The sequence below is a fragment of the Ovis aries genome, chromosome 22 (genome assembly GCF_016772045.2).
Source record: "Ovis aries strain OAR_USU_Benz2616 breed Rambouillet chromosome 22, ARS-UI_Ramb_v3.0, whole genome shotgun sequence".
NCBI classification, from domain to species: Eukaryota; Metazoa; Chordata; class Mammalia; order Artiodactyla; family Bovidae; genus Ovis; species Ovis aries.
Genome location: NC_056075.1, coordinates 1,750,587 through 1,764,404, shown reverse-complemented (window position 1 = coordinate 1,764,404; position 13,818 = coordinate 1,750,587). Strand labels below are relative to the sequence as shown.

The window sequence follows — 13,818 nt, the reverse complement described above, 5'->3', positions numbered from 1 at the left end:
GTCGACCTCCTGGGTCCCCTGGAATGGCGGATTCCTGAGTAGGATGAGGCGTGACAACATTTCAAGGACCAGGTCCCAGCCAGGTCAAAACATGTCAACATTCTGGGACACCCAGACTGGAGCTGGGTGTCCCCAAGGTCTCCAGTGTGACCGGTGCTGGGTAGGATTAAGGGTTTGTCATCATAACTCATTGCCAGTTTGTACACTACAGATGGGAGTATATACCATAACATAAAGCAATTCAAGCCTATGCTCTGAGACTGGGAACCTGGTGAAACAGTCATAAGCCTTATCCACTTACTGTTCTAAGGGATTATAAGTCACTGATTTCCTCCCCTAGTCCTTCATAAGAGCAGTTTAGGGTGTTTCCAATGGTACACATTTCATTTTCATAGACGCATTTTAGGTAGTAACAGAAATAATGACAAAGGAGTGGGGGTTATCTGGCCCTGTTAGGGGCTTTGCTGCTTCTGCTACTGCTGCTAAGTCACTTTAGTTGCGTCCGACTCTGTGCGACCCCATAGACGGGTCTCCCAGTCTCCCCCAACCTTGGGATTCTCCAGGCAAGAACACTGGAGTGGGTTGCCATTTCCTTCTTCAATGCATGAAAATGAAAAATGAAAGTGAAGTTGCTCACAGAGTCGTGTTTGACTCTGTGTGACCCCATGGACTGCAGCCGACCAGGCTCCTCTGTCCATGGGATTTTCCAGTAAAGAGTACTGGAGTGGGTTGCCATTGCCTTCTCTGTTTAGGGGCTTTAAGAGTATTTTAATAATAAGCGGGATGGAGCAATGTTGCCTACAAGGGGGCAGGGTCTTGGTTGTAGGAGTTAGTAATTGGCTTAAGAACCAATTAATAAGCAGACCAAATGTTCCATAAAAATGGAGTGGAGATTTGATCCAGGGGTATGTTTGTAACTTTAGGAGAAGGGCAGTAAGGCTTTGGGGCCAAATGTTCTGCAGGGCTAACTCCCAAAGTGGCAAACGTTATCCCTGGAAGCCCAATTGCCTTTGAAGAGATGACAACAGATGGACTTCTAGCAGATATTGTGTGCCTGTCTCCCACTCTAGCAGGTTAATTGAGAGATGCTAATGTTGCACTTGTTGTTGGAAACATGGAGGTGAAGGCCTGAATATCTACCGGGGGTTGGATATGATACAGTATTTCCTCCAATGGCCAGCTATTTTCTGGTTGTCCTCCAGAAGAATGTAGAGGCAACATTAAAGGCCAGACAGGGCTCAGGAAAAGAGCATGAAACAGGAGGGAAGGGGTCAGGGCACAACTTTTGAAAGAATGAAATGGCCCAAATTTAGTTCAGTTCAGTGCAGTCGCTCAGTCGTGTCCGACTCTTTGCAACCCCATGAATTGTAGCAGGCCAGGCCTCCCTGTTCATCACCATCTCCCCCAGTTCACTCAGACTCACGTCCATCGAGTCCTTGATGCCATTCAGGCATCTCATCCTCGGTCGTCCCCTTCTCCCCCTGCCCTCAATCCCTCCCAGTATCAGAGGCTTTTCCAATGAGTCAACACTTTGCATGCGTTAGCCAAAGTACTGGAGTTTCAGCTTTAGTATCATTCCTTCCAAAAAAATCCCAGGGCTGATCTCCTTCAGAATGGACTGGTTGGATCTCCTTGCAGTCCAAGGGATTCTCAAGAGTCTTCTTCAACACCACAGTTCAAAAGCATCAATTCTTCGGCGTTCAGCCTTCTTCACAGTCCAACTGTCACATCCATACAAGACCACAGGAAAAAGCACAGCCTTGACTAGACAGACCTTAGTCGGCAAAGTAATGTCTCTACTTTTGAATATACTATATAGGTTGGTCATAACTTTTCTTCCAATGAGTAAGCGACTTTTAATTTCATGGCTGCAATCACCATCTGCAGTGATTTTGGAGCCCCCCAAAATAAAGTCTGACACTGTTTCCACTGTTTCCCCATCTATTTCCCATGAAGTGATGGGACCAGAAGCCATGATCTTCGTTTTCTGAATCTTGAACTGTAAGCCAACATTTTAGCTCTCCTCTTTCACTTTCATCAAGAGGCTTTTTAGTTCCTCTTCACTTTCTGCCATAAGGGTGGTGTCATCTGCATAACTGAGGTTATTGATATTTCTCCCGGCAATCTTGGTTCCAGCTTGTGTTTCTTCCAGTCCAGCGTTTCTCATGATGTACTCTGCATAGAAGTTAAATAAGCAGGGTGACAATATACAGCCTTGATGCACTCCTTTCCCTATTTGGAACCAGTCTGTTGTTCCATGTCCAGTTCTAACTGTTGCTTCCTGGCTTGCATACAGATTTCTCAAGAGGCAGGTCAGGTGGTCTGGTATTCCCATCTCTTTCAGAATTTTTCACAGTTTATTGTGATCCACAGTCAAAGGCTTTGGAATAGTCAATAAAGCAGAAATAGATGTTTTTCTGGAACTCTCTTGCTTTTTCCATGATCCAGTCGATGTTGGCAATTTGATCTGTGGTTCCTCTGCCTTTTCTAAAACCAGCTTGAATACCAGGAAGTTCACGGTTCACAAATTGCTGAAATCTGGCTTGAAGAATTTTGAGCATTACTTTACTAGCATGTGAGATGAGTGCGATTGTCCGGTAGTTTGGGCAATTTTTGGCATTGCCTTTCTTTGGGATCGGAATGAAAACTGACCTTTTCCAGTCCTGTGGACACTGCTGAGTTTTCCAAATTTGCTGGCATATGGAGTGCAGCACTTTCACAGCATCATCTTTCAGGATTTGAAACAGCTCAACTGGAATTCCATCAGCTCCGGTAGCTTTGTTCATAGTGATGCTTTCCAAGGCCCACCTGACTTTACTTTCCAAGATGTCTGGCTCTAGATTAGTGATCACATCATCATGATTATCTGGGTCGTGAAGATCTTTTTGTACAGTTCTTTGTGTATTCTTGCCACCTCTTCTTAATATCTTCTGCTTCTCTTAGGTCCATACCATTTCTGTCCTTTATTCAGCCCATCTTTGCATGAAATGTCCCCTTGGTAACTCTAATTTTCTTCAGGAGATCTTTAGTCTTTCCCATTCTGTTGTTTTCTTCTATTTCTTTGCATTGATTGCTGAAGAAGTCTTTCTTATCTCTCCTTGCTCTTCTTTGGAACTCTGCATCCAGATGCTTATATCTTTCCTTTTCTCCTTTGTTTTTAGCCTCTCTTCTTTTCACAGCTATTTGTAAGGCCTCCCAAGACAGCCAGTTTCCTTTTTTGCATTTCTTTTCCATGGGGATGATCTTGATCCCTGTCTCCTGTACAATGTCACGAACCTCATTCCATAGTTCATCAGGCACTCTATCAATCAGATCTAGACCTTTCAATCCATTTCTCATTTCCACTGTATAAACATAAGGGATTTGATTTAGATCATACCTGAATGGTCTAGATGTTTTCCCTACTTTCTTCAGTTTAAGTCTGAATTTGGTAATAAGGAGTTCATGATCGGAGCCACAGTCAGCTCCTGGTCTTGTTTTTGTTGACTGTATAGAGCTTCTCCATCTTTGGCTGCATAGAATAGAATCAATCTGATTTCGGTGTTGACTATCTGGTGATGTCCATGTGTAGAGTCTTCTCTTGTGTTGTTGCAAGAGGTTGTTTGCTATGATCAGTGCATTTTCTTGGCAAAACTCTATTAGTCTTTGCCCTGCTTCATTCTGCATTCCAAGGACAATTTTGCCTGTTATTCCAGGTGATTCTTGACTTCCTACTTTTGCATTCCAGTCCCCTAAAAGAAAAGGACATCTTTTTTTTAGGTGTTAGCTCTAAAATGTCTTGTAGGTCTTCATAAAACCGTTCAACTTCAGCTTCTTCAGCATTGCTGGCTGGGGAATAGACTTGGATAACTGTGGTATTGAATGGTTTGCCTTGGAGACGAACAGAGATCATTCTGTCATTTTTCAATTGCATCCAAGTACTGCATTTTGGACTCTTGTTGACTATGATGGCTACTCCGTTTCTTCTATGGGATTTCTGCCGCAGTAGTAGATGTAATGGTCATCTGAGTTCAATTCACCCATTCCAGTCCATTTAATTCACTGATTCCTAGAATGTCGACGTTTACCCTTGCCATCTCTTGTTTGACTACTTCCGATTTGCCCTAATTCATGGACCTGACATTCCAGGATCTTATGCTATATTGCTCTTTACAGCATCGGACCTTGCTTCTATCACCAGTCACATCCACAACTGGGTATTGTTTTTGCTTTGGCTCCGTCCCTTCATTGTTTCTGGAGTTATTTCTTGACTGATCTCCAGTAGCATATTGAGCACCTAATGACCTGGGGAGTTCCTCTTTTGGTATCCTATCATTTTGCCTGTTCATACTGTTCATGGGGTTCTCAAGGCAGGAATACTGAAGTGGCTTGCCATTCCCTTTTCCAGTGGACCATGCTCTGTCAGATCTCTCCACCATGACCCACCCGTCTTGGGTTGCCCCGCAGGCATGACTTTGCTTCATTGAATTAGGCAAGGCTGCAGTCCTAGTATGAATAGATTGACTAGTTTTCTGCAAGTATGGTTCAGTGTGTCTGCCCTCTGATGCCCTCTTGCAACACCTACCATCTTACTTGGATTTCTCTTACCTTGGGCGTGGAGTATCTCTTCACGGCTGCTCCAGCAAAGCACAACCACTGCTGCTTACCTTTGATGAGGGTATTTTCTTACTCGTTCCTGACCCTCAATGTGGGATAGCTCCTCTAGGCCTCCTACCTGCACAGCCACAGCCAGCAGCTTCTCAGGATGCTCCTCCCAGCTGCCGCCCTTGGCCTCGGGCTTGGGGTGGCTCCTCAGGGTCACCACCATTGGTCTCAGGTACGAGATGTCTCCTCCCGGCCACCATTCATCTCGGACGCGGGGTAGCTCCGCTCGGCTGACGCCACTGACCTTGGATAACATAAATCAATTAAAATCAAATGGGTCCAAGATGACAAACCACATTTAACTAAACCTTAATCCCCAATCTGCAAGCTAAATTACACACCAGGTGGCAGGGCAGTTCCAAGGCACTGTCAAGAGATGGAGGAGTGGGTGGTTACCTAATGGTTGAGATGATCATTCCACTCATTAGCATAAGAATTCACCCAGCTCACAAAACCTAGCCACATTACATTCCATGGCCACATCACATGTCCTCTGCAATGGTCCACACCCTGTGGAGTGTGCTTCTCTCTTAATCCTAACAGATCCACTTCTTACCTATTGCTGTGTCTCTAACTGAATTTTTGCAATGAGACATCAGAGCCTGAGCTTCATTAGGTCCTGAAGCCATGCATCATGGGTTTTGGCCAGCCTCAAATCCCAGGAGAGAGTTACTGGAGCACAGGAGGAAAAAGCAATGGGAGTTGGGGGGTGGGAGAGGAATTCAGGGTGGGGAACACATGTAGACCCATGGTGGAGTCATGTCAATGTATGGCAAAACCAATACAATATTGTAAAGTAAAAAAAAAAAAAAAGGAAAAGCGTGACAAGGAATTCCCTTCATAACCTGGAGAATCTGCTAAATACCTGACCTGCCCTCACAGTTTTCATTGATCTGATCCCTGGCACAAAGAAGTTTAAGGACAGAAGAATCCCCACCAGCTCAGGTCACAGCTACTGGGGCCCAACAGATAGTGGAGCCTTTGGGACACAATGAGGAGTAGGCCCTGTCAGAGTCCCTTAATTGCACCCACTGCCACTCACCTGTTCATGGAGGGTTCAAGGAAACAAGAGACAAGAGATTGTAATGGAATTAAGATTTTGTTAGGCATATGTCTGTTCAGCCATTAGAGCAAGGACCTCCTACCTTAACTGGAGGTCTTCTGGAATCTGAGACTGAGCTGCATGAGCTTTCTGCTGAGTTTGTTTTTTGCTGTTTCAATTTCCAGCATGCTGGGCTTCTTGTCACTTTCCCTGCACTGGGTTTTCTTCCTGTTCATCTCCTCCTGCAGGAGCTTTTGCCAAATTGGGCTCCTCCTGTGCTTGGCCTCCTTCTTGCAGGGGCCACAACAAGGTTGTTTCAGCCAGGTTAAATTGGAGGCATGCCCCCACAGATGTCAAGGAAGTGTGTAATTTCCTTGGTTCTGTCTCATCACAACAAACATTTGAAGCAACAGACATTAAAGCCCTAGGTGCGTCACATGTCTCAGATGGTGTTACAACTCCATGTTCCAGCTCAGTTTATTTAGAAAATAAAGGAAAATATATCCTCAATGCTTGAGAGCATGCTGACCCAAAAAATAGGGGCGAGGAGTCGGAAGAGAAAAAGAGAGCAAGAGAGAGAGACTCCTCATCCTTTAGCTCCTCTTTTCTAAGTTTTTCCTCCTTCCCATGGGCCTGCCCTATGTAATTTGGGCTAGGCAGGCATGCTGTTTGTTCTTCCTGAAGTCCTCCCTCCAGTCCTGGGACCTTCCTTTGTTCTATTTTTGCGGGCTTTCCTCCTTCTCTTTTAACCAGTGCCATTCTGGACTCTTTTTGCCTATTCTAACTACCTAACACTTTGAAACCTGGAAGTCTCAATGTTCTCCCTCTGGTTTAGAGTTTGAAAGCTCAGGTTCATAGTCAAGTGTGTTATGTGGGATTTCTGACCCTTAAACCATTAATCACCCAATCATCCATAGCTTCTGTGATGGTGTGAACAAACATGGTAGTTTTTCCCCCCAAAATTATGCAAAATCCCAGAGATCTTTAGTGAATGACTCAGAGGTCATGCAGGGAAGCCAGGGAAGTAGGAACAACTACTTTTATGTGTTATAGTCTTATCTTCAGTATAAGACTTTCTGCTTTGAAATAATTTTAAAAGCCACTGATGTAGACAACATAAAAATTATGTAGAAACACACTTCATGTTAAAAATCTGCAAGCAATAAATGCTGACCCTACACTGTTGGTGGGAATGCAAACTAGTACAGCCACTATGGAAAACAGTGTGAGATTCCTTAAAAATTGTATTACCTCATGACCCAGCAATCCCACTAGCGCATAATAGCCAGGACATGGAAACAACCTAGATGTCCATCAGCAGATGAATGGATAAGAAAGCTGTGTACATATACGCAATGGAGTATTACTCAGCCGTTAAAAGAATTCATTTGAATCAGTTCTGATGAGATGGATGAAACTGAGCCGATTATACAGTATACTAACACATATATATGGAATTTAGGAAGATAATGACCCTGTGCAAGACAGGGAAAGAGACACAGAGGTGGGATGATTTTGAGAATGACATTAACATGTATACTATCATGTGAATTGAATTGTCTATGTCTGACTTTTCAGCATGCCCGTTACTATTTTCAAAAAGCAGATTCTGGCACTGTCCTCTGAATCAAACTGATCCTGAAGCATCCTAAAGAATAGAGGTAATTGATTTTTACTAGGTTGGATATGATTCTACTCCTATATTCTGACATCTATTAGATTGAATTTATCCCTTTCACAGCCCCTTTCTTTTTCGCTAAAGAGGTCTCCTTCAGAACTGTTCCAGGTAGCAATCCACTGTAGGGTTGAAAAGAAAGAAAGACGGTACAAATTTAACATCTTTTATAATTTCACTGAAATTTGAGAAATGATTCAGAAATATTAAGAATTTGCTTCTATGCAAAACAAAGAACTGAAGGAATTATCTAGCCAAAACAACCTGATCACAAATGAGACTTTTCTAACTTCCCTACCCCTATTTTGTGTGTGTGTGTGTGTGTGTGTGTGTGTGTGTGTGTGTTACTTGGTAGAAAATTTCTACTGTTTTTTCTCCTTCTTTCCTATATCCTCTGATGTTCTTTGTCTTTCTTCTCCACTTACTTTTTGGTCTACTTTTCTCCTCAATAATTAGGTATATATATGTGGAAAATCATTGGCACTGAACCCAGCAAAACACGGATTCAAACTGTGTCTCATCATTTGAAAGCTGTGTGAATATGAAGAGTTTGCTTAACCTCTCTGATTTTTAGTCTCTGCCTTTTAAAATTAAGATAACTCTACTTATATAATAGGTTTTTGTGGGAGTTAAATGGTGATGATCCTCTTTATTTACCTCTATTATTTGGGCTATCAGTTTAGTTCAGTTCAGTTGCTCAGTCGTGTCTGGCTCTTTGAGGCCTCATGGACCACAGGATGCCAGCCCTCCCTGTCCATAACCACCTCCTGGAGTCTACCCAAACTCATGTCCATTGAGTTGGTGATGCCATCCAACCATCTTATCCTCTGTTTTCCCCTTCTCCTCCCGCCCTCAATCTTTCCCACATCAGGGTCTTTTCAAAAGCGTCAGCTCTTTGCATCAGGTGGTCAAAGTATTGAGTTTCAGCTTCAACATCAGTCCTTCCAAAGAACACCCAAGACTGGTTGTATCTCCCTGCCGTCCAAGGGACTCTCAAGAGTCTTCTCCAACACCATAGTTCAAAAACATCAATTCTTCAGTGCTCAGCTTTTTTTATAGTCCGACTCTCACATCCATACATGACTAGTGGAAAAACCATTGCCTTGACTAGACAGACCTTTGTTGGCAAAGTAATGTCCCTACTTTCTAATATGCTGTCTAGGTTGGTCTAACTTTCCTTCCAAGGACTAAGTGTCTTTTAACTTCATAGGTGCAGTCACCATCTACAGTGATTTTGGAGCCCCCCAAAATACAGTCAGGCACTGTTTCCACTGTTTCCCCATCTATTTCCCATTAAGTGATGGGACCAGATGCCATGATCTTTGTTTTCTGAATGTTGAGCTTTAAGCCAACTTTTTCACTCTCCTCTTTCACTTTCATCAAGAGGCTTTTTAGTTCCTCTTCACTTTCTGCCATAAAGGTGATGTCATCCATATATCTGAGGTTATTGATATTTCTTCCAGAAATTTTGATTCCAGATTGTTCTTTCTCTGGCCCAGCATTTCTTATGATATACACTGCATATAAGTTAAATAAGCAAGGTGACAATATACAACCTTGATGTACTCCTTTTCCTATTTGGAACCAGCCTCTTGTTCCATGTCCAATTCTAACGGTTGCTTCCTGACGTGCATTTCTGAACAGGCAGGTCAGGTGGTCTAGTATTCCCATCTCTTTTGGAATTTTCCAGTTTATTGTGATCCACGCAGTAGCAAATATTTAATAAGTGGTATTAAAGGGTGTTCATTGGAAGGACTGATGTTGAAGCTGAAACTCAATACTTTGACCACCTGATGCAAAGAGCTGACGCTTTTGAAAAGACCCTGATATGGGAAAGATTGAGGTGGGAGGAGAAGGAGACAACAGAGGATGAGATGGTTGGATGGTATCACCAACTCAATGGACATGAGTTTGGGTAGACTCCGGAGTTGGAGATTATTTTTAATATTAAATGCAAGCTAATGTTTTCTTTCTAAGAAGAAAAAAGAGTAAAGAAGAAGAAAAATAGGAGAAGGAGATAAAAGAAGAGAAGGAGGGTAAAGGAAGAAGAAGAGAAGAGGGTAATGAGGGCGTAACTGAATTAACAATATGAGAGGGTATTCTTTACATTACGAGTTTAACTTCTGTGAAGAAATAGGTGTTGCCTTAATAAAGGGATTCATACTATACCAAATTTATGTTGCATTATATCATATAATAAATCATATATCATAAAATGATTATTGATCATATAATACATGATATGAAGCGGTTAATAATGTGGGCTCCCAAAAAAACAGATCCAGGCTGAAGTCATAGATTCAACATTTTTCTATCAGTCTTCCAAATTGACAACAAACTTTCTGAGCCTTAATTTACCTACTTTAATACTGAAATATTGAAACAAGATATTTCATAGTATGTAATAATCAGCTATATGTGTAAACTTTGCTAGGCTATAGTATCTAGATATTTGATATAACATTATTTTAGGTTTTACTGTGACAGTATATTTTAGGTGAAATTAACATTTAAGTCAGCGAACTTTGTACAAAACAAATTTCACTCCATAATTTAGATGCGCCTCAGTGAATCAGTTGAAAAATTTAATAGAAATAGACTGACCTTCCAGTAAGAAGAGGGATTTTTTTTTTTCCATAAGACTGTCTTTGGACCCAACTGTAATTATTTCCTGAGTCTCAAGCCTACCTGTTTACTGTGTAGATTTTGGACTTGCCTAACCTCTATAATCTTGGAAGCCAATTCTTTCAAGCAAATATTTCTGTTTATTTAAATCTCTTTCATTTTCTGTATTTATAGATCCTATTTGTTCCATTTCTCTGGGAACCTTGACTAATGCATAGTGTTACTGTGAGGATTTAATAAAATAATGCACAAAATATTGCTAGCATACAGTAAGTGATCAGTAAGTAGACCAATATGTACCATTTTAGTTGTAATTAATATTAAAGCTTTATTATTTTATGATTCATATAACATTGTATAATTTAGCAAATTGATTTGGTTGTGGGATTTGGAGAGTGAAGAACCTTTAGATTTGACTGAAATCTTACTCTGTGGCACATTATGTACTGTGTGTGTTGTATTTCTCCTCTAGTTTATGTGTCGTATTATTCACTATAACCCTTTTGCATACAGTGTTATTTTATAAAGAAGGAAGCTAAGATCTAGAAAGACTAAGCATTATTTTCAGTGTCAACTGAAGTAACTACTCACAAATCTAGCCTACTAAATCTAGTCAATTTGATCCCAAGACCTATACTCTTAAATTGTACCGTAATTTTTTTCAAAATAAAAATAGTTGAACAAAATTCAAGCCAAAAATAAACAATGGATTCACTTCTGCTTTAATTGTAATGAGACTGTGAGCTTAGCTTCAAAAAACTCCAAAGACAACATCAGAGGCATTCACAAAAGCCATAAGGACGTAACTGGCTCAAATGTAAAACAGATATTTAGCCACTCACACTGAAGATGGGGTAAGGACTTCTTTGATGCTCTCCTGACCTCACTCTCTGCCCACCCTCAGGAAGGAAGACTTCACTATGAACTGAACAATTGTCCTTGTATTTACATTTGTTCAAAGGAGTTAAATATCATGTCCACAAATAGTTTTGTTGTTGTTTTCTCCTTATTTGTTTCTCTTTGGCTGCAGAAAAAATAAAAATAAAATAAATGGAAATCTCTTACTCTCAGTTCAAGGACAGCGGAAAGGGAAATGGAAGAGATTATTGAACACTTTGGTTTCCCACGTAGCTCAAGGATAAAGAACCTGCTTGCCATTTCAGGAGATGCAGGTTTGATCCCTGGTTTGGGAAGATCCCCTGGAGTAGGAAATGGAAACCCACTCCATTGTTCTTACCTGGAAATTCTGTGGACAGAGGAGTCTGTTTGGCTACAGTCCATGGGGTCACAAAGGGCTGAACATGACTGAGCATACACACACATACACACACACATAGAAAATTTGAAGATTGAAATCATCCCACATCTAAATATGGCAGCTGCTACTCTGCTTCAATTGTTTTAACACAAACAGGGCTAATTTATCCCAAATTTATCCAAAACATTCAAAAATTTCAAGGAAACCTGAAATATGAAAATTTATAAGAAATACCTGAATGGGAATGAGTAATAATTGGGAGTGAGTAATAATTTTAAAAATATTTTGAGAGGGCTATCAATTTTGAACAAATTGCATCTATAGAATTTTGACACATAGAACCTCAATTTACAAACAATGTAATTAACAATAGGGCGAGAAAAAAGCACCCTATTTCACTTAAAAAATCACAAGTTAATTCTCAGAACATATTTGTGTTATGGTTTAATGGAGACTAAACAGAAAAAGATATATTCAGTATTTATTATCAACTTTTCTAGTTTCCAGTCAAAAGTTAGTAATTTCTCCTTTCCAACTTGCCTGTTGGCCTGATTACTGCAGCTCAAAAAGATAAACAATTGATTCAATTATCTGGTTAAGTTATGATAAGCAAGGCATTTATATGGTATCCAGGGCACTCCAATGGCATTTTTATTTTCAAAATAGGTAAATGACTGTATTGGTAAAGCAGATGAAGACTATTCACATTTATCAGGCAAAACCATAGAGGTGGTATTCAAATACCTCAACATTAAAAAAAAAATCAAATGTAGCATTTCAGTTAGCTAATTTAGAGCACCTTTGATTAGCAGAGGAGTCTGACTGTGAAGGTTTAAAGCAAATCAAACTCATCCATTCGTTATGATGTAACCGCACATTATCTTATTTAATTACAACCACATAGTCACTTAAATCTAGAAGAAATCTGTTCTTTTTTCCTTGAATCATGTAAAAATTTGACTTTAAATTAAAATACAAGTATATATAATATGTATAATCCCATGCATACTACATCATTAGCCAAAGACTGCTAACCCTGTGATAATTTTAGACGTTTATTTATTATGTTCTACTGACAAACACAGAGTTGAGACTGATTAAATTTTTAAAGACAGTATTTTTTTTAAAACAAATATGTTATTTTAATGAAGCTGATACAGGCAATGTCCATTTAAAACCCATATCCCAGGCCAGAAAGTACAAATACAGTCAAAAGAGCACTGTTCTGCTGTATATTCTTCTGCGTAAATAACGTTAACCGCTAATGAAAACTAGATCTTTTGGGATCTTCTGCAAGATTTTTTCTTTTATCTTAAAATGCTTTCTCTTCAGTGAAACTATCTCTGGTGTTAGTCATTATTCTTAATACCTCTGTCACTTTGATTCCAACTTGAAATTCCTCTTTTTGTGGTCTGGACCCTCAGATTTTAAAAGTAGCTTCAGGTTAAGGAAAGGTCATTTTCCACAGTTCAGTTTTCTGAAAAACTTCCATCACCCACTGAAAGTTATAGCCCAGGAGTGAAGCAATTACATGCTAGAACTTCAGGGCCAGCTGGAGAGTCATTAGAAATACTCACATTAGTCAACCTTATTTATCACAAGCCTGCAAATGCATAGTCCTGGAAAAGGTGGCCTCTCTATGCATACATGTAATTTTTAAAAGGACAGAGTGATATGAAGCAGGCTGAGGTTTGATCATCAAAATCAGCACAATAAAAACAAACAATGATGAATAATGGGCTCTAGAATTCAAGATGCCAGATATTTTAAAGAGTTGGGGTGCTGGTTTTCAATTATGTTTTGAATACCACATTACAAGAAAGCTATTTTTAACAATAAAAGAGGATTAAGGGAAAGGAAAGAAACAATAAAAGAATACCTAAACCATTGAATGACCCCTGTTTGTTTCGGATAAATTTTAATCATGTCTTTTTCTTCCATTCAAAGTTCTTTGAGAGTGTGATTATCAACAATTTTCTAACCTTCAAGGAGAAACCTGAGTGAATTCATGGGAACTCCCTGTCTTTGGCAGCCTGATTCTTTGAGTTTCTTGAGATGTATCATCATTTTCACTTTGACGTGACTCTCACTGCTATCCTGTCTGATGACTTTGGGTTTACTATATTCTCCTTCCTTCTTATCCCCCAAGTCCTCATTTGAAGGTTTTGCTTCCTGGTCAGACATGGCCTGGGGTCTCCGCACAGCAGCAGCCTCGGGTAGGCAGAAACTCACTCCAGAGTTTATAAATCTATTTTCCCCATAGCGCAACACCAAGGCTGGAAGGACTTCCTCTATGTCTTGAAGCCAGTTTCGCGAATTGGCAATTTGTGATTCCTGTGCCAGTCAGTGAGCATGTGAGTGATATTCTTTTTCCAATGCAAATAGCAGAAATCTTGAATCTTGTTCTTTTTGAGTATAAAAAATAAGACAATTCAATGTGATTAAAACAAACAAACAAACAAAAAAAAACAAAAAAAACTACACGTTACCAAAACTCAACCCTGAGCTAATCTTCAAGAGGGTATTTTGCTCCACTGCAATATTTATGACATTTGCCTTGAGAAATAATTTCAC

General features: G+C 40.2%; 1 protein-coding gene across 1 annotated transcript; it reads right to left on the bottom strand.

Annotated features, from left to right (window-relative positions):
• Nucleotides 1-4,812: 4,812 nt before the first annotated feature.
• On the bottom strand, nucleotides 4,813-13,428 carry LOC121817661 (small ubiquitin-related modifier 1-like). The gene is made up of 3 exons (XM_042239075.1): nucleotides 13,260-13,428; nucleotides 13,124-13,187; nucleotides 4,813-4,888 (listed from the first exon to the last, which is right to left on the bottom strand). Exons 1-3 carry the CDS (start codon nucleotides 13,426-13,428, stop codon nucleotides 4,813-4,815), a joined length of 309 nt encoding a protein of 102 aa, XP_042095009.1.
• Nucleotides 13,429-13,818: the final 390 nt, after the last annotated feature.